The following is a 21,426-nucleotide window of genomic DNA, read 5'->3' as shown; positions in this document are numbered from 1 at the left end:
CAGGAAACCATGTAGATGGGAGATTTCTCTGTTAAACTTCACTGCAAACCATTAAACGTCCAGAAGTTAGAACAGATACAAGTCAAAAGCCTTGACCTTCTCTTGATGAGTCAATGATAAGTGTTGTTCACTGACCTAAGGGAGGGGGGTTGTGAGAGGGTGAGAGGATGGCCAGAGGGAAGAAACGGGAGAGGCTAATCAGAGCTGACATCAGATTCAGAAATGTCCAAGTTGTTGGATCAGAGATTCTGACTTGCCTCATTTGCATATCATTTAAATAGCACTAATTTCACATTGGAGTGTGTAATCCCGCCCCCACTGCTGCGCTAAACCAGGCTGGAGAAACTTCAGGCCTGCTTTCTGAAGCCCAGGGGACAGATTGATGCAAAGAGAAGTCCTGGGGCAGGAGTCAGGTCTAGCTTTGTGTCGGCCACTAACTGACTGTGGGTTAATTTCTGTCTTTCTCTCTTGGCTGGAAGACCCACAAGCGCAGAGTATTCTAAGCACCAAGTGCAAAAATGTTTTTTAATAAGTAAATGGAAATGACCCAGGGCAAATCACTTTCCCTTCCTGGACATCGGAGAGAAGATGAGGGGTCTACGTTTGACCAATAGTTTTAACCTTTGGGGCCATGGACACTATGGTCTGTCTTGGTAGAAAAATGAATTTACCATAACATGGCGTATATAATTTCAGGAGTTTTCTAGACCATCTGGAGTCAATCCTGTACCCCTTAGCTCAGATTAAGAACCCCTGGAGCAGAAGAGGTCAAAATCCTTCAACGTTTCCATCTCAGATTTCTGGGTATCCTGCCCCACTTGCGTCTCATGGGCATGGAATCCATTTGAGAGCAAAGAGATGCAAACTTGCCTCATTTGCATATAATTTAAATAGCACTAATTTCACAGTCACATATTTTTATTGGGCTCCCACTGTATGGCAGACACTCATTTCATTTTCACAAGATAAGGTAGGCACCGTGGTTCCTTTATGTTGTTGTTTTGTGCCATTGAGTCAATTCCAACTCATAGCGACCCCATGTGACAGAGTAAAACTGCCCTGGTTTTCTAGGCTTTAATCTTTATGGGAGCAGATTACCAGGTCTTTTCTCCCGTGGAGCTGCTGGGTGAGTTTGAACCGCCAAACTTTAGGTTAGCAGTGGAGCACTTAACTGTTGTACCACCAGGGCTCCTTGGTTCCTTTTTAGAGGGGAGGAAACTGAGGTTCAAAGAGAGTGAAGTAGTGTGCCTAGGGTCACGGAGTTGGTGAGTGATGGAGCTGGGATTCAACTCAACGCCTTTGGCTCCTGAGCCTTTCTCTTTCTTTGGGGGCTAATTTTGTCTCTCAGTTGTGACAATCCAGCTTTGCTCCTCCTGCCTACCAGAACTTCCTTGTTTATGGGGCCCAAACTAGGTGGGCCCTCTCCCTCCCCCTCCACTCCATCATGCCCCTCTCTTGGGAGCTGCTGGCTGGGGCAAAGCCCAGGGTTTTGGCACCTGTGGGAAAAGTGCATACGGCAGGTGCCCCCAGGCCAGGCAAGGAGTCATATGACATGGGTGGTTTACACTTGAACTAGTAACTTCCCTTTCCCAAAGTGGAGAGAGGAACGGGGACCTTGATGTTGTATCTTCCACATCTTTACCAATTCACTTTTACCTTGCTGTTTTTACCTAACAAGATTTAAACAGAGACAGACAACCCTCTCCATCTTCCACCCCTCAGCTCCTTGGAGGCAGGAGTTCCACGTCTGCAGGAGAAACCAGCAGAAGGGACCAGACCTTGGGTGCCTGACTCAGTTTCCCATTTCCTTCAGGGTAAGGGTTCCAGCCCCATTACTCTGCTTGGGGCTGTTCTGCCAAAGTCTAGAGCTCTTTTGGATGCTTCATGATTCCCACACCATGCAGTTTTCCCAGGTGGTTCTTGTCTCCTTATCACCCTCTCCCTTATCACCTCAGCACCTGCTGCCCAGGAACAGATCCTTCTGAAGGTGAGATCAGGTGGGGAGACCAGCTGCTTCAGGTGGTCAGCGTTTCCTAGGGGCAAAGCATAGCTAACTGTGAACGGATATAACTTCCTGGCCCTGTTCAGCTTCCAGCTCTCCCTTCCTCCTCCCTGACCACCAGCAAAGGCTGGACATTGTTAATGTGAGAGCTGGGAGCGGCAGGGGTGGAACGTGCTTGCTGGTGGCTGAGGGCAAGGACTTCTCTGTTGTCATGTCCTATACCGTGGCCACTTTTGAGCCATCTGAACGCTGGGAAGCCCAGGTAGGGAATGGATTAGCCATGAGGAAATCAGACAGACGTGCTTCAGTGTGCGTGCGCGTGCATGCATGCGTGCGTGCGTGTGTGTGCGTGAATATCAGTCTTCTCCAAGGAGATGCCACTGCATGGCTGGAGAACCAGGCCTCTCCTCCTTGGGAGCAAAGGCAGAAGTTCCCTCACACAGGGTTGAGAGCATGGTTGACTCATATCCCTTAGCCCCAGCAGTAATGAGCAGAATGGGGAGTGGGTTTGAGGACAGGGCCCACAGAGGTGGGTGCCATTCAAACTGTCAAGTCAATTGCTGTCAAGTCAGTTCCAACTCATGGTGACTGCATGTGTTACAGAGCAGAACTGCTCCACAGGGTTTTTCTTGGCTGTAATCTTTACAGAAGTAGTTCACCAGGCCTTTCTTCCATGGAGCTGCTGAGTAGGTCTGAACTGCCAACCTTTAGGTTTGCAGCCAATCGAAAACTGCTTGCACCCAAATGACTCCCAGGGGATCGACTGCCTTCAGTCTTCAAACCTGACCCCCTTCCCACACTTCTCTCAGGTCCACTGAAGACAGAGGAAGTGCTGACGCAATGGGGGAGGAGATGTCGAACACTCCCACCTACCCACCGCCCTCTCTGCTTCGTCTGCAGCAGAGGAGGTAGGCCCGGGCAGAGATAGTCCCTGCTCCCCTCTCCTGTCCTGCGCTGATCTCTGGCTGAGCCCTCACAGCTGCAGAAACTGGAGTGAGGGTGATGCAAGCACATTTCCGTGTTGTAGGGACAATAACCTCACAGTCAGGCAAGAAAGCAGGTGGAAACAATCAGTGTCTGTCAAAAATTTTATTTTTTTTCATTTCACACAGAATGATGTTAAAATAAATCCTCAGTAATATATATTTATATACTTATTTACTTGTGTCAATATTTACAAAAGACAGTGGAGCTCTATGAAGTCTATGTACACCCATGATCAGGTAGACAGGCAATGTTCATCGAGGCACATATATACACATATATGTATAATCTATGTACAGATATCAGACCCTACTGACACAGGAACTCTCAGCTGCAGAAGTCCTGGGCAGGGCAGTGTTGGTGGGGCTGAAAGCTTCCAGAATATGCCAGCAAGAATTGATAATACCTATACATCCTGTGCAATGCAGTTACAGCTGGTGTCTAAATTTTCATGAAGCAAACAAATAGTTAAATGACTCCCAACTCCCATGAGTCTTCCCCACAAGGCCTGCTCCGCCTTCAGTTCCCATTGGTCCCCAGCCTTTTATCACCATGGAGACCCCATTTCCCTTTTGGCGTCATCTTTACGAAGCTTTACCACCAGACTTGGAGTTCCTTCTCCTACTGATCCCAGGGAGGCTTATTTATCTGTGTCTCTGCTTCGAGTTTTCAGCAATTATTACAGACAGGACGCGGGAGGGTAGCTGCAGGATCATGCACCAGCAGCAGCGAAGCAAACCCTAGTTAGAGTCTGTGCTGCGTGAGCCCAGTGAGTGGCCATTCCCCCATTTTATATATATATGAAATCCCCAGAGACAGCCTAGATAAGCACATACAGGTCTGGAAAAGGAAATAGCATCCTCCACTCATGAGCTTTAGAGCTCTGTCCCTGATGCAAACCAGAGAATCTTCCTTCATTGCTGGCACCATTAATCCCCACTGTTCCAAGATTACCCTCAGTGGAGAGAGGGGTACAGGGATGCAGAAACCCAGGAAGAGGCCAATTTGGCTGGGGTGTTGTTTGCTCAGTAGGCTGGAGCTCAATCATGGGACTTTCCAGCTTCCTGGGGCCCTTCAAATGAAGGAGCCATCCAAGCACGACAACAAAAGGAAACTGGGTCGCTGGATCCCACGTGAAGGCAGAACTGGGGCAAGCACAGAGCATGTTCAAACCCTCAGGAGCTGACACTCACCCTTGCCAAAGCCAGTCAGATTTCTTTTTGCTTTTCTACCCCAGTCCTTAGCCTGGGGCTGGTTTCCTCCTTTCCAGCCCCACCTGGCAGGTCAAAGTCCTTGTCCTACACTCCATTAGCAGAAAAGGCAGTAATATCTGTAGCTGGCATGGAAACTGTTTGGTAGCAAAGTGAGTCCCTGAATATTCTCCTCCTCCCAGATCCTTCTCTTGCTTTCTGTTGCAGCCAAGAGTGTTCGTACTCATACAAACAAGGCAGCCAGTGTCTAGGGAATCATTTTCAAGGAGAAGCAGGGCTTAGAGGCCTCTCAGGAGGACGGAGAAGAGACACAGGACTGAGCCCTCTGGGTAGCTACCAAAGGTCCTAGCACACATTTGCATCTACACTGCCCCCAATTATCTGCACGTTGGAGCAGCTGTCCATATTATTATGTAACCACACCTGCCCTGTGCATCCATCAGTAGAATGATGCAGGGAGTTCTCAGCTGCAACTCATCTGGAACATATCTGATTATTTTAGGAGTGCAGAGGAGCACAGAAAGTTACACCAGTTTCCACGCTGAGGTTCATGCCGTATATGAAGTGGCCACGCAGACAGGATGCCTCAACTGCCCCAGTTTACCAGCTGGTCATGCTAAGTCTGGGTTATAGGTTCTACTACCAGATCATGGCCAGCTTGGCCAGACCAGAGGACTTCTAGGAGTGTGAGGAGATGACAGACACCCCTGCATCACCTCAATTGCCCCAGCTATCAGCAAGAACACCCCACCCACCCACCTCTGCCCAGGTAGAGTGCACACAGTCAAATGCAAGGGGTGCGGCTGAGAGAAACATTCTCTTCCATGGGCCTAACACACTGCCCACTGCCAGGTAAGACGGAGAATGACAGCATGTTTCAGCTCATACCCAGGTGTTTATAGAGTGATGCATACGGCTCACTCCTAAAGAGGCAACTGAATTATAGCTGCTCTAGCCTCCGCACCCTCAACCTAGATTTGGTCATAATCACCAACAGAATGGGTTTGTTAGTTCCCCTGATTGCCACAAATCTCACCTTCCATGGGGCAGAGGTGTTCTTCAGTGCTTTGTTAAGAATGTAACTTTCACATCTTATGAAATTCAAACCCAGGGCACCACCAGTGACAAGGGGGAAGCTAAATAGATCAGTGCTTTGCAAAGTTTCAGAACTTTCCACTTCTCCAGGGTTACAAAGCTTGGAATAACTTTTCTGATCCTCACCGGTGAGGTTACCATCCACCAGGGCAGACAGGATAAAAGATAAAGCACCTGGCCCTTTGTTTAGACTCCCTCTTTATCCCTGAGTCAGGCAGCTACCTGGGAGGGCAAGGAAAGAGGTGATCCTGGGGCCCGTTCTTTTGTTATGAAAGAACTGCCTTCTGGAGGCCCCTAAGCAGAAGACAAAGAGCCAAACTGGAGAGACGGTAAGACTGCAAAGGAAGGTCGTTTTAAAAATTCAAATAAATGCAGTTTATTCCTTAGATTGCCAACTTTATTTCACATTAGTGAAACTAAGAGGATGGACCCATGCATAATTGTGTAATTTTTGAAATGATAGTATACATATACTACATATGCATATATATGCGAATATGTATATGTATATATATATATAAAACCAAAAAAACCAAACCTGTTGCCGTTGAGTCGATTCCGACTCATAGCAACCCTAGAGGACGGACTAGAACTGCCCCATAGGGTTTCCAAGGGGCACCTGGTGGATTCGAACTGCCAACCTTTTGGTTAGCAGTGGAGCTCTTAACCACTACGGCACCAGGGTTTCCATAAATATATACACACACATATACACACACACAGGTATATGTATATGTGGAAAACCTCTAAGAACTCAGGACCAATTAACCAGAAACCTTGATTAACAAGAATTATGTTTTCTTACTCTAAGCAGAGGGAGGCAAACGACAGCAAGACAAGTTCCTAGCCAGGATATGCCCAAGCAGCCAACTTCCATGCACATCCTGCAGCTAGCATACATGCAGCCTATCTCTTTGGTCTTTCCACCTACATTCTGTACAACGAGCACGGAGGTTTAGAATGTTGACCCTGAGCAATGCAAGGTCTTCTGTCATCTTCAAACACTGTACTTACTAAGGCAGGAAAGTTTATACTAACCTACCTAGCACATTTTTTTTTCAATAACAAAGGCTGAACCAAAACATTTTTTCCCATTCCCGCTCAACCAGAATCATAAATCAACCAGACATTCCCTTCCCTGAGGATATCCCCATCAGTTAACTGAGGTTTCGCTGTACACATGTGCATAGAGGAAGGCAGATTGAAAGGGAATGGAATGTGACCTTCGGGTTGCCAGCCTTCCCTGATTGTCCAGTCTGAATATTTAACCTCACAGCTTTTTCAGGAAAGGGGACTCTTCTGAAGCCCCCGGTTATATGTGCAAGTATTTGTGCAGATGCATACTGCAGCGAGTGGTGGGGCCTTTATTTCACCAAAGTCATGCCCTTACCACCCAAACTCCTACCCCAGTGGACCCCTACCCAAACCCAGAATAACTCACTTCCCTTCAAAGCATTCATGGAATCCCTTTGGTTAAGCAAGTCAGCTTATTTTGAAGGACAGCCAGAGGGCAATTCCCCAAATCTGTCCAGGCTACCGATCCCAGGTGCCAAACCTCCTGGCCAGCATCCGTCTCCCTGGGGAAGGGAGGAGGGGAAGCAAATGGATCAAGTAATGGCTTTTAGTGCATGGAAATGATCTGTAATGGCTCAGGATGCTTTACTCTTATCTATTGGTAAGCTCTTTCTTGCAGGCTTCCATTACACCCTGCCAGATTGACTGAAAGTCGACAAGAGGGGCTGGCGTGAGGTCACTCATACTCGAGGTTTCAGTGCCTGGAGGTTGAGAGGATGCTGTGTGAGAGAGCAGACTGAAACAAGGAAGGGGAAGGACAGAAAGAGAGGGACATGGATACACACAGAGTCAGAAAGGGGTACACACAGGGGAAGAGACAGTGACAAAGAAAACCCTCTCTTGGACCTTCCTTGCTCATACATTGCACATCTGCATATGTTTACATTCCAGGAGGGTCAGAGCCTCAGAGGACAGAAGTCATGTTAACACATGGGGAGAAGAGGGAATTATAGACTTAGAACTAACGCCCCAAAGCCAAGGGCATTATAGGATAATCCAGGTACTATCACTTTTCAGTCCTGAGAGCAAAATTTTGAAGCAGCTATTGCTAAAGAAAACAGTCACTATTTATTTTATTGCACTTTTCCTCTTTAAAAATATTCAAACATAAACTGTGAGAGATGGAGCTTGAGTTGTGGTGGGAAAGGAAACAGAAAGAAAGAAAAAGTGAACTAGATCAGTTTGAGGAGAAGACCCATCCCAGCTTGTAGGGGATCCCCCACCTTCACCTGTCCGTGCTTGCTGCTTTGATGGGGGAACAGGGTGGGTCTCAATGAGGACCAAATCTGAGGATATAGATGATGGTTACAATAGCCATTGAGACAGTTCGTAGCATCCGGCTCCCTGCTAGTTGGCTCAGGTGGCTAATGATGGAACAGGTGAGGTTAAGGTCATGAGTTCAAACTCTGCAATGGACACTTTGCGGAGACTGGAGGAACCTCCATTGTGTAACCAAGGACCACCCTAGAAATTACATCCTACCATGGACCAACCTTCTCAGACCAGCCAACCATTACCCAGATGCAGGTTGTTATGACAATGAGCCCCAGGAGAACCGGAGTAGGGCTCAGCACCATCATCCCCACTCCTGGTTAAACAACTCAAAGCACTGTGCTCTTCCTGCCTGCCATGGCGCGTGGGTAGTGGTGGCAGCCTCATATGTGATTTGCAAACTGTCCTGTATTTCCTTTGTGGGATGCCAGCCTCCACCTCTCCTCTCTGCTACTGTGCGCAGTGCTGAACCTCCAGCTTGAGAAACTTCAGAGGGTGCTGCCTTCTCTCAACATGGGTTGGCACTGATACTCTATGGCAAGCCGTGAGGAAGTAAGTCAGCCAAAGACCTCACTACAATGGAGTAACAGATCCAGGGAGATCAGATAGGACAAAAACTGTTGCTGGCGAGTTGATTCTGACTCATAGGGAGCCTATAGGGCAGAGTGGAACTGCCCCAAAGGGTTTCCAAGGAGCAGCTGGTGGATTCAAGCTGCGGACCTTTCGGTTAGCAGCCAAGCTCTTAACCACTGTGCCACCAGAGCTCCCAGATAGGACAAGCTAGTCCTAAAGTCCTTCCCACCAGGGGCAGCAGCCCAGACACTCAGGCTGGGGACTCAGGCCATCAAATATTTCACACCAGGCCACATAGATTCTGGAAGCTAAGAGGCTAACCTTCTGGTGATATGCCTACACCATTCTCGGAAGCCCAGCGGAGAGGGACAGAGAGAAAGAAAGGCAGTGTGTCAAAACCAAAGAAACTCCAGGAAGCGCAGGGCCTTCATTATGTCCTTAATTAGATTTGGGCTCCTACAAAATTTACTCTGAAACTTGACCAGCTCAGTTTCTATCTCTTCCTGACAACCTCCCCACCTTTCCTGGGTCTCTTTCTCTTCAGGCTCCTGAAAATGGCAACATTCTTAAAACTTTGAGCTCACAGAGGCACCTGAGGAAGCTAAAGGGAAAATTGGTATCTTGACCTGGAAACACCTAAAAGTCTTAGCATATTGCACCAAACACCCAGGGTTTGAACCCACATGTCCATTCCCTGCTGCTGTTGTTTCCTCTGTGGAGGTCGGGCGATGTGACTCCATTAGGAGGGAAGGATGAGACACTCGTGGGACAGTCACCTAAGCGGAGACTGGGAGGCCTGAGCCCAGAGCCTTTCCTTCCAGACCTGACTTAACCTCTTAACTTCCATTTGAGGTAAAGACCCTTTGCCCAGTGCACTCACTCTCAGCTAGTCCTGTTAGTGGGAAGAACCAGCTTCAGGGGTAATCCCAAATGGTAGACAATCTTACAAAATATTTAAACCTGGCCTTAGAATATATGATAAAAGTCAGGCCCTTTTAAAAATTGTTTGCTTGTTTAGCATTAGGTTTATGTCCTTAACCATGTTTTACTTAAACTGAGCAGGTCTGTGTTTCCTCAAGTCACAGCCACTGGATGGCAGGCTGGGCATTCAGGTGGAGACACAGCAAGGGGGAGACCATGTCTAGAACCGAACACCTGGAGACGGGAATCAAGGGTTGACCCCATTGGGCTTATGCCCAAGAGCAAGTGAAGTGCCCCAAGCAAGGCAAGGTGGCTCGTTTTAACAGACAAGTCTAAATACAACGGAAGCCTGGCTGGCCCAAGTGGTTGGCGGTCTAAACCCACCTAGTGGCTCCACAGAAGATAGGCCTGGTGAACTGCTTTTGTAAAAAAAACTCTATTGGGCAGTTATACTCTGTAACACACGGGGTCTCCATGAGTCGGGGGCTGACTCAATGGCAGCCAATGACAACTGTCTATGTACAGTCTTGGGTTTCTGACCTGGTCCTTGTCAAAGCCACCGAAGATAGAGGGGGCAATAAGCTCCGTGGATGTAGAGAATGTTGGGGGCATCTTCACTCTAGTTCTGGGCCTAGGATCCTGCAGTTTCTTGGGTCATCACTGCTTTTAAGAGAATGGGGTGAATCCGGAGAGCCCCAGGTGCTGGAAGTAGGGGAGCTGGGCTACTGTGTTGTTTATGTAGACTTGCTTGAAGGGAAGGGCATGGCAAGGAGGTCTATATTAGGCTGCCTGCTGTTCCAGTTCCTTGCACCCCTTGCACCTGGGTTTCCATGGGAGGAAGGTGAACAGGTAGGAACCCCATGAGTCTCCCTGTCTTAATCAGACATCTGTTTGACATGGTGGCCCATCTTTCTGCTTGAAACCACAGGGGTGACTTTTCAGGTCTGAAATCTGGGGATGAGAGGGAGAGAAGAGACTAGAGGAAGAGACTCCATGAAGGATATTGAGGGGTACTGACATGGGCTAGAGAAGGGTGATGAAATTTGATCTTCTGTTCGTGCCCATTAATTTACAGCTTTGGAGGCAAAGCAATGGCTGTGAGTCTATGTATGCATTTCACATGTATTTTGTGTAAATGTTCTTGGGAATGTGTGCTGTCAGTATTTTGTGTGCCTAGCATGGGGAGATGCATTGTGTGCATACAGAGTTTGTATTTCGTGTGCAGAAACAATGGTAAAGTATCCTTTGTGTGTTTTGTATGCATATCCATCGAGTCCATATAGTTTTTACGTATTTTGTATCTGTGTTGCAGGGTGTGCATTTGTACATGGTGTGTGCAGGTCTTTTGTGTATGCTCTGTATTAGTAAGTACATTCATGTGCATATTTTGCAATAAACATTACCATATATCTTCTGTCATGCCCTTTATGTTATTTTGCACGTGTTGCATGTTTTGTATTTGTATATATGTGGCAACAATAAATGTATTTTTTAGTGGGAGTCCGTGTGCATGTGCCTATGTGTGTGTGTGAACATCTTACAGTCCCAAGTGAAGGACACTATGATAACATATCTACTCCCTGACTTAGGCCTCAGCTATGGGTTGCTTTACCTTCTGTTTTCCAAAGGTCTGTGTCCTTCCTGTCCCATGTCTTGGGAATTCAGCACCACCTCCCATGAAGGAGAGGAAGAGAAGCACATTTGTGCTGGGCACAGAATGCCCTGCAGACACGTGGGGATGTGGGTGACCAGAACTAATGAGCACCCTGGGCCTAACACCCTGAGCTGATGCCCACCCCTCAAGACAACTGTAGGTGCTAAATAGCCAACAGTGAGGCCAACGTGGGAGCCACCACTGGACAGCCCAGCCACCACAACTCACTGAGTTTGGGGAATTTAAGCCACCTATGTTGAAAGGCAAACGAGGACAGTCTGGTGAGGCAAAAGCCTCCTTCCTTTCAACCCATTCTAGGGCCCAGCTGTTCTCTATCTTTAGGCTGCACAGTGCCCATTCGCTCTCTATCTGTTCCAAAGGTGGGGATGAATCCTTACCCACCCTTTGGTTGTTTTGAAGCAGCTCTGGTTCAATGGGGAGAGAGACTGAGTCTGGCAATCAAAATGATGCCTTTGGATCATCTAGAGACCTCCCCCACCCCTTGGTCCTGGAACCTAGATCTTTCCACACAGAGGAGGCTCCACTTAAAGTCCAGACCAGTGGAATGTGGTCCCAGGGAGTCCCACTCCTTCATGTCCTTGGTTTCAAAGCAGGAGATCCATTCTGGCTCTTTAGGAAAAGGTTCATGAAAGTGGCTGACGCAGAGTCGAATGACAATGAGAACCAAACAGGGTGGAGAAGATGAGAATGGAGATGACTGACATGGTGGAGTGTAGACAGGAGGCCCGGGTGTGTCTGGCCCAGGACAGCTGGAGCTGTGAGGGCCAGAGGGCCCTTGTGCACTCAGTAAGACAAGCTTCAGCCACGGGAAGCTGAAGCTGCAGCACATGGAGGGCAGAAAGACAATTCTAACGTCTAAGAATCCATGAAGACTGGAGTCTCTGAGGCAATGGCAGCAAACCCAGGCCCAGTGGGGTGACCAGCGAGACAAAATAATCCATTAGGCCTCTTAGACAACCAACCACCAAGCAGTGGATTTGCTCCTGAACCTGAACTCCAGAGAATGAATATATATATATGGTGTGTGTGCATATATATGTACAAATATATACACACACGTGTACATATATATGTATATGTGTATATATATATGTGTATATATATATACACTCTAGTGCACATAGTCAAACACATGCATAAATTGCCCTGTGTCAAAAATATTGCATAAGGTTATACAATGTTCAAATGCAATTATTTCTATAGCTAGCTAGGTAGAGGAACACGTCAAAGAGATACTCGGTATATATTTATATACACTGGATCCACAGATCCACCTGTCCTCAGGACCCGATGCCCTGGTCAGCTGTACAGTCATGCTCATGACTAGGTTAATTCCTAAGGTGCAATCATGTGAGGTGTTTAGATGCTGCTTTCCTGCTTTCTCTCTCCTAGCTTTGCAGAGGTCTGTGTTCCCATTTGGAAGAACAGGGATGGGGTGGGCCTGAGGGCCAGACATTTTGGTTCCCCATCCCAAATAGTCAGTCTATATTTTTTCCCTGATTGAGAGTTTTTACCCTCCAGTGGGGGGAAGAAAAAACCCTAGTTCAATGCCATTACAAGGCTATTAATACTCTAAATATGAATACTGTATAGGCTACTAAAATAATAGGTTATCTCCTGTGTTTTAAATATTGAGATTCATGCAACAAACACCCATGCAGCTTGATCGCATCACTGGTAAATTCCACTGCAGTGTCGTGTAGCTGGGGCCACAGCACTAGGAAAGCAGATGTCTGCAAACTCTAGTGTAACGAAGAAATCGACATGTTTTTGTGACCCTGAAGCCTGCAAAAATGGTGAAATCTCAAGCTAAGCAGTCCCTTGGTTTGTTAGCTTCTCCCTGACAAGGTCTAAGGGAGAAAACGTGAAACTTGACAACTCACATTTGGTCATATGAACTGTCCCTCCCCTGGGCTTCCCTCACATCAACACTGCAGAGGAAAAGCTGAATGCAGCATCTTCCGTCATGAAACACAAGGCTCCGGAGCATCTACTTGGCAAACGCAGTTCACAGATCCCAGCCTGTGACCCAGAAAGTAATTCCAATCCACACGACTGTGTGTTCTTTTCAATGCAAAAACTGGGACTGACCTTTGGAATTGCCAGAGCTTTACAGGAAAACCATGGTAGATTTTCTCTGTGAAAAGGGGCTGGGCTCCAAATAGGGTGCTGGGAGGGGTGTATCTCCTGGGTGCTGTGTGCACTTAATTAGGCAGGAAAGGTGGCACTGGTGTGGTGGGTTGTGTCTTTGACATGAGGTGGCCTGAATGTACCTTTCTGAATCCTGACTCCATAGGTGACTCAATCTTTGGAAACCCATCAGCCGGTGATGAAGATTTGCATGAAAGCCAAGGATAGATATTCTGTGTTCTAAATTCAAAATCAAAAGATCAAAAGTCACTTGCACGACTATTGCTTTCCATGCAGAACCAGATACACACTGTACAGCACACTGACTGCAGTGCAGGCTATTATGCAATATCTGCATTAGTTCCATTGGGCTGTGAGTATGCTAGGAGGTTTCAATCAGACATCAGTTAACATTTTGGTAATATTCACATAATTTGTGTTAGCCAAGGTGCAGTTGGCTGTCTTCAAGTTCTCCTCTCTAAAGTCCTCGTTACTGTTGTTTACCCCCTCCTGGATCTCCATATAATCAGACTTACTAATGGTAGAGGTACTTCTACTTTTCTTTAGGTCAGGGGAGGATGGGATCTTTGGACAGCTTGTCACTTGCAAGTATTGGGCCTGCTCCTCTCCCTCTGTCTCCCGGTGGTAGAAGTAGTTGAAGTTGGACACTATGACAGGGACCGGCAAGGCAATGGTTAATACACCTGCAATTGCACATAGGGAACCCACGACCTTTCCCCCAATGGTAGTTGGAACCATGTCTCCATAGCCTACAGTTGTCATGGAGACGACTGCCCACCAGAAGGCGTCTGGGATGCTGGGGAACTGGGACTCCCGCTCATCGGCCTCTGCGAAATAGACAGCACTAGAGAAAAGGATGACCCCGATGAAAAGGAAGAATATCAGGAGGCCCAACTCTCTCATGCTGGCTTTGAGGGTCTGACCTAGAATTTGGAGACCTTTCGAGTGTCTGGACAACTTGAAAATCCTAAAGACTCTTACCAAGCGGATGACACGGAGGATAGCCAGCGACATGGCCTGCTGGCCCTGCTGGGCATCCTCTGGCTTCTCAGCCAGCTCTGTCCCCAGGGTGATGAAGTAGGGGATGATGGCCACAATGTCAATGATGTTCATGATGTTGGTGAAGAAGCCAGCTTTGCTGGGACAGGCAAAGAACCTCACCAAGAACTCAAAGGAGAACCAGATGATGCAGAGGGTCTCTACAATGAAGAAAGGGTCGGTGAATGAAGTGGACTGCTGGTACCCAATGGTGCTGTTGGAATAGGTGTGGAAGGTCATGCCACTGCCATGCATGTCTTCGTTTTCATCTCGGAATATGGGCAACGTTTCAAGACAAAAGCTGACGATGGAGATCAAGATCACCATGACAGATACAATAGCTATAATCCTGGCAGGCCCCGAGCTCTCGGGATATTCAAAGAGAAGCCACACCTGTCTCTGAAACTCATTTTCAGGCAAAGGACGCTCTTCCTCCTTGATGTAGCCTTCATCTTCCCGAAACATCTCCATCGCTTCTTCTCCCAGCTCATAAAACCGAATTTCTTCAGAGAATATGTCTAAGGGCACATTCACAGGTCGCCTCAGCCGGCCCCCGGACTGGTAGTAGTATAAAATGGCATCAAAGCTGGGGCGGTTCCGATCAAAAAAGTACTCATTTCGGAGTGGGTCAAAGTACCTCATCCGCTTCTTTGGGTCCCCTAAGAGGGTCTCTGGAAACTGGGCTAAGGTCTTGAGCTGCGTCTCAAACCGCAGTCCTGAGATGTTGATCACCACTCTCTCACAGCACTCGTGGTCTGCCTCTGGGTCATAAGTGTCCTGCGGGTGCCCAGGGAGGGCAGCAGCCTCGTCCGCCGGGTCTCCAGTGGCCACTGTCATAATTGGGGCTGAGAGAAAGTGCCTCACGCTACACCTTCCAGCTGACTGGTGGCAGGGAACTCAGGGTGCTGCTAACGGCCCCAGGAAACGCAGTAGCATTGGTCTGGGCTCCTGGTGGAGAGCCCTGAGGGCTCTCTGAGAGCTGGACAGACAGCCTCGCTTGGCTGAAAGACAGAGGCAGTGAAGGACATGAGACCACTCAGCATTGGCAGCCCAACCTGGTTTGCTGCTTTGTGTCTACCGTCTCTCAGCCAAGAGTTTAGACACATTACCACCACCATCTTTCACCTTGTAAATTGGCTGGAGATCAGAGGCGAGCAGGTGGCAATCTCTCAAGGAAGCTCTGGAATGCCCTGTTCTGGGGAAGGTGGCTGGTCCGGGCTCGTTCTGCACCACACAGGCGTCATGAAGCATAACCCCATACTAGAAGGCTGGAAGGATGGCCTCTCCCAGGCACTGAACTAATGTCTTATGAATAACTGGACCCTGGAAGGTATTCATCGTAGGGGATCTTGGGTCTGGGTCTCTCTCATTGCCCCCACCCCCATGACTCTACACATGGCTGTTATTAAACAGCAGATTGATTTACCTGGCAGGGCAGGACTCTGAAGATCTCTTTCTTGCAGAGCAGAGCAGATGCTGCAGGAATCCTAGATACACATGCTGGCAGCTCAACTCCTCATCACGTCTTCACCCGAGCTAGAAATAATGGTGAGTCATTCTGGGCAGGAGGGCAGGCTCCAGTCCTGGAGGTAAGCTCCAGGGCCGGGCTGGGCTGGAGGAGCAGTAGGGTGCCTGGTCAGAGGCATGCAGAACTTCCACAGCCAAGCTTGGGTCTGGAGCCTCTGGAAGAAAGGAGGCAAGATGCAAAGCTCAGCAAAAGCTGAAGTCCTCCTGGCTGTCCTCAGGAGGTTTGATGTTGCCTGGAACAAACAGCAGCAAGGTAGAACCAGGGCTTTTGGGCAGCTGGTGCCAAGATTTAGGAGGGCTCTGGCAACTTCTCTCACTGGAGGTACAGGCTCCCATATCCACATTCCATTCTGGTGCCACAACTGAGAACTACCCCTCAGCCTCCCAGACTCCTCAGGGCAGGCTTCCCATCAGCCTTAAGCTACTTCTCCCAGGAAAAAAGCCTGCAGGCAGGGCTGGGCCTCTCTTCTCCAGGGGCTTTCCTGGGGCTGAGCCAGATCCCTCACCCTCAGCTGCCATCAGGAGGGACTCTGGACAGTGAACAAACCCCAACCCCCCCACGTCCCCCAACGCCAGGACAGTGTCTCTCTTCCAAGGGGAGGGCTGACTGCAGCCACACTACAAGCTCTGACCTCTGCTGGGTCCTGAGAGAAGAAGCAATTCCCCCTCGCCCCCACCCCCGCCACCTTCTTCGGAGCCCAACTAGGGACACCCCCACACAGCAAGGTCGCCTCTGTATACAAGCTGGCTGGCTGGGCCCCTGGACTTACGCTCCCGTGGGGATTCCTGGGCCACAGGCCTCCCTCTGATCCAGGTGGCATTTGAGCTGGGCAGGCGCTCGACCACCGATTTCTCCTCAAGAGAAAATCCCTCACATCTCCCCGGCAGGGAGCGCAGAACAAACACTGAGCCCGCCTGGCTCCAAGGCGGGTTGGCAGCATCGAGAGGGGGAGCCTGGAAAAAGCCGGCTTCCAGGCTGGCCCCCTGCCGGCCCAATCCCGCTGGTCCCAGGGCGGGGAGGGGTCTGGGTCCTCTCCCCAGCGCCTGCAGCTCGGGCCGGGATTCCGCCCCGCGCGCTCTCCGCTCGGCGCCGCGCCGCGCCGCGCCGCCAGACGGGACCCTGCACTGGCCGCGGTGGCGAGCGCCCCCTTAACCCCCTCTTGCCCGGTCGGCTCCCGCTGCGGGCCCGAGCGCAGCCCAACTCTTTTGCCCCCGGATCGAGCCGAGGGACCGCCAAGACTCCATCTCCACCCGGAAACCCCGGAGCCTGAACTCTGCGGTGGGGAGTGGGTTACTCTGCGCGGCTGCCCCAGATCTCAGCTTCCTCTCTCCTCCTAAGCAAGGGAGCTCCGCGGCAGCCCATAGCCCCCGGGAGGGGAAAAGCTTTTCCCTGCCGCAAAGCCCTTTTGACTCAGTGCCCGAGAGGCGAATGCAACCCGGCTGTCCCAAGTGATTCAGGTCCTACCAACCGCCGCTATTTACCAGACACGGTTATGCTGGCAGCTGCACTTCCCATCACCCGCCAGCTCCTCGATGAGCCCCCCTCCCCGTGCCACGCACACCCCAGAGGGTCCCCGAGCCCATTTCGTGCACTCGTCTTCGCAGAGCGCAAGACCCCCTCGCCAGCCCCGGCGTCAAGATCCGCCGGCCAGAAAGCCGGTCAGCGCCGGGCTCAGCCTGAGCCCTTCGCCCTGCAGGCTGCGCCGCCGGCTGCTGGGTAGCCCCTCTCGACGGGCGCCGCAGCGGGCAGGGGGAGGCAGCACACGCATTGGAACCCCCCGATCTCGATTTACCCTTGCGGATGGGCACCGGGAGCCTCCATATTCGTGGTTTAGAGCAAGCGCCGGCGGAACGGCGGTTGCGGGCGGCCAGCCTGGAGCAGGTTCTGCAGTCCCGCCGGCGGCGCGTACTCAGCGCCCGGCCGCCGCCCGCAGCCGCACCGCGCCGCACCGCGCCACGCAGCGCCGCACCTGGCCCGCCTGCGATTCGAATTAAAGGGGCCGGCGGGTGCCAAAGCCAGCGAGGCGTGCGGCCCGCCGCCAAGCCGGCCACCTAGTTGGGACCCTGGGCCTCGGCCCCGGCCCACGAGGAAAGCACCCCATTATTTGTCAGAATCCAAGTTACTAACCAGAACCTCGGGGGTAGGGGGGCTTCAGTTGGGTGCTGCCGAGTCGGGGGACTGGGGCTTGGAGAGATGGAGGGGGCAGAAGTTGAGGAGCGCTTCCGAAGCTCCTGTCAACGTAATGAAGTAGGCAAGGAGGAAACAATCAATAGCAGCTATCCCAGGCCCGAGGAGGGACCCAGCCCCGCGGGAGATGTGCTGCTATTATTACGAGGCTGCCAGACAGACTATGAAGACCCTCCTGGCCCTTTCCTGCCGGCGCGCCCCCTCCTCCAGCTCTGCCCCCACCCCCTTACCCAGGGGAAGGTTTGACTTAGCAGGGGAATGCAGCAGGTGCGGGGCCACAGTGTGGCAGAAACTCGTGGCTGCGTTCTCCCCCACCGGCAGGAGCCGCAGGAACAAGCAGAATTGCAGAGCCGGCCCCCTTGGCTCCCTGCCCCCAGGGCCCGGCCAGGGATGGCTGGGCTGCAGCTGCCCTAGGTCAGGGCCAGCTACTCACAAAATGGGCCTCCTCACAGGCCTTGAGTGGGGCAAACGGTTAAGCATTCAACTACTATCGGAAAGGTTGGCAGTTTGAACCCATTCAGAGGCACCTCCGAAGAAAGGCCTGGCGGTCTTCTTCCAAAAGGTCACAGCCTTGAAGACCCTATGGAGCGGTTCTACTCTGCACATGGGGTCGCTAGCTATGGGTTGGAATCAACTCCATAACAGCTAACGACAACAACACAGACCTTGCAGACCAGCTGGTCCACAAGGCTCTGAAATCGGGAGTGCAGCTCATGGCACCCTGGGGTGGGCAGAGGAGGACACCCTTTGCTCTTGGAAGAATGTGTGTGGAAGCTCAGCCTGCTCTCTGCTCAGATGGGGGATCTGAGAGGGTCCAAGGGTGCTCTTGGGAGCCTCATGACAGCCCCAAGCCTCTGCCAGCTCTGTTCTCCAGGTCTCTGTCAGAAACACCCAGACAGGTGTTCCACACAGTGGTTCCTTCAGCTCAGACTCTGCGGTAGACATGGTGCTCTGGATTCAGGGGCTTCTGGTATGGGAAGGCTCTCGCTGGGCCCTCGTGCTCAGAGAGCCTTCATCTCTATGCCTGTACCTAGTGATGGAAGCACGGAGACTCCTGAGGTCCCGGCTCTCTGGGATTCTGGCATTTCATAGCGGTGGTCTATGAAGTGTAGTTTGAGACTGGGGGTCTACCCAGAGCTCCAGGGGGTGGTCTGAGAAGGCAGTGGACTCAGTAGGCTCTGGGGATGACTGTAAGGCAAGGCTGGTTTGGTTTAGGGCCATTTGAAGCTGGAGCCAGACCAGACTGAAATCTCTGCCTGTTACTTGGCAAGTTAATTCACTTCTCAGTGTCCTTATCTGCAAAGTGAAGCTACCTCACAGGGTTGTTGTGAAGATTAAATAAATTGTCACATGTCATACATTTAGCACCAACAGACCCTCAGTAAATGGTGGCATCTCCACTCTGTTTCCTTATGAAGCTCCGCTCATAACTTGAGGCCTCCAGCTTATCTTTCCACTATTTCTCTATGTGCGAACTACCAGTTCTTGTTATTCCGTTCTGTTTGCTGCCTAGCTTGATCCACCCCTCACTTTCCCTGAGGTCTGAGCCATTCCCACGCCCTTCACCTGCTCCACACTCCTTCCTTCCGGAAGCCTCCCCTGACCAACACCACTGGGATTTGTAACTTCTACTTGCCACACTGGGTCCTCAGGTCAATTTAAGTTCCTACACTCTTATCCATTTGATTGTGTCTGTATATTTTCTTTGCCCTCTTAAAAAAAAAAAAAGAGATGTGGACAGAGAAAAACTCTCAAGGGAGAATTAATAATCATGCTAATTGGTGACATGTGCTTTCCATGTGGCAGACACTGTGCTAAGCAACTCTAACCCAGCGCAACCACAACTCTCTGTGGTAGTTCTTACATTAGAATCATTTCATCAAAGAGGAAACTGAGGCAGAGAGAGGTGAAGTAACATACCCAAGGCTGTGGTGACTCCAGGACCTGCATCCTAGCCCCCATACCACACTGCTCGGGTCAGATAAGCAGCCCTTGAATTTCATTTCCCTCTTTAGGTTCTTCCTTTGACCGCTGTTCCTGTCTCCTGACTTGGCCTCTGTCTTAGGCTGGGTTCTCTAGAGAAGCAAAAACAGTAAAGTGTTTAAATATATATATAGAGAGAGATTATATCAAGGAAACAGCTCACGCGATTGTAGAGGCTAGAATGTCCCAAGTCCATGGATCAGGGTAGAGGCCTTTCCCAAGTCACACAGCTGCAGAAGCTGGCAAGCCCAAGATCAGAAGGTCGGAGAGCAGGGCTCCCACTCACAGGCTGTGCAGATCGACAAATCCCGGGTTCGGCAGATAAGCTGACAGCTCAAGTCCCAAGGACGGGAGATGAGATGACAGGAAGCAACTGCAGGATCCAGAGAGAGCAAAAGCCAGAACGTCTGCTTATATACAGATTCGGGCCACACTCCCAAGGAGAATCCCTTTCATCTGATTGGCTACTCACAGTATATTCAATCATGGGAGTGATTACATTAAAACATGGAGAATCATGGCCCAGCCAAGTTGACACACAATCTTAACCACCACAGTCCACCCCTTGTCAACTTGGCACATGTACACATCTCCTTAAACCACATGTAATCTCTGAATAAAGACAATGAGAAAGTCATACTTGCGCCTAACATGATACAACTAACACGCGTACGATCGAAAACGCACTATCCCCATTTACAGCTTATATTTTATAAGTGAAGGAAACAAAAATATCTGATGCACACATACAAAGTACAAATACTCATAACGATTACAGTCCCCATTTCTGCAGCTGGTCACGTGGCCGTAACTGGTATTTAGAACTACCTTCTTCCACCACCCATTCTGTATTTCCTTTGCCCTCTGCAAACACCTCGGCTGGTCGTGGTTCTTTGCCTGGTGGGGTGACCCAAACCTTCATTCCTGAAGGGTCTGTGTCATTAGTAGTCACGTCAGAATTAGGTTGCTGTAGTTTTGCATTGACTTTAATCACAAGGCATGGTAGTACTAAGAGACGCCCCAAGGAATCTCCTGCATTCCAGACATACTCTTCTTTACCTCCATTATGTAATATCACTCTGATTTCCTCTTGGTAATCAGGATCAATCACACCAGTCAGTATGGTAACTCCCTTCTTTGCCTGTTGAGCCAGAGGCATAAGGAGCCCAAAGTGGCCAGGTGGCATTCTTAACTTCCAGTTCGATGGAATCAGTGATGTGTCTCCAGGTGGGGGCATTCCTCCCTTTGGAACCAAGACCTCTAGGCCTGCAGAGCATAAGGTCGAGGGGACAGGAAGCAAAAATCTTGCAAGTGGGTCACTAGGGGTAATAGTGAGTGGTGCCACTCCCATTTCCACCCCTGGATTCCTGGACCCGTAAATCCTGGTGTCATGGATTGAATTATGTCCCCCAAAAAATGGGTTTATCAATTTGACTGGGTCATGATTCCTGGTATTCTGTGGTTTTCCTATAAGTTGTAAATCCTGCCTCTATGATGTTAATGAGGGAGGATGGGTGGCAGTTGTGTTAGTAAGTCAGGACCTGATCTACAAGACTGGATTGTGTCCTGAGGCAATCTCTTGAGATGTAAAAGACAGAAGTGAGAAGTGAGACAGGGGGACCTCATACCATCAAGAAAGCAATGCCAGGAGCAGAGTGTGTCCTTTGGAGTGGGGTCCCTTCGCGGAGAAGCTCCTAGTCCGGGGGAACACTGGAGAGAAGCAGGCCGACAG

The 21,426-nt window shown here is 50.2% G+C and overlaps 1 protein-coding gene across 1 annotated transcript; it reads right to left on the bottom strand.

The window, feature by feature from the left end:
* Positions 1-12,270: 12,270 nt before the first annotated feature.
* Positions 12,271-19,684, bottom strand: KCNA2 (potassium voltage-gated channel subfamily A member 2). The gene is made up of 3 exons (XM_004390417.2): positions 19,632-19,684; positions 15,423-15,678; positions 12,271-14,997 (listed from the first exon to the last, which is right to left on the bottom strand). Exon 3 carries the CDS (start codon positions 14,831-14,833, stop codon positions 13,334-13,336), a length of 1,500 nt encoding a protein of 499 aa, XP_004390474.1. The 5' UTR covers positions 14,834-14,997; positions 15,423-15,678; positions 19,632-19,684; the 3' UTR covers positions 12,271-13,333.
* Positions 19,685-21,426: the final 1,742 nt, after the last annotated feature.

This window comes from Trichechus manatus, unplaced genomic scaffold (genome assembly GCF_000243295.1).
Source record: "Trichechus manatus latirostris isolate Lorelei unplaced genomic scaffold, TriManLat1.0 scaffold00297, whole genome shotgun sequence".
Lineage (NCBI taxonomy): Eukaryota > Metazoa > Chordata > Mammalia > Sirenia > Trichechidae > Trichechus > Trichechus manatus.
The sequence above is the reverse complement of the archived record's forward strand: the minus strand, read 5'-3'. Positions and strand labels throughout refer to the sequence as shown.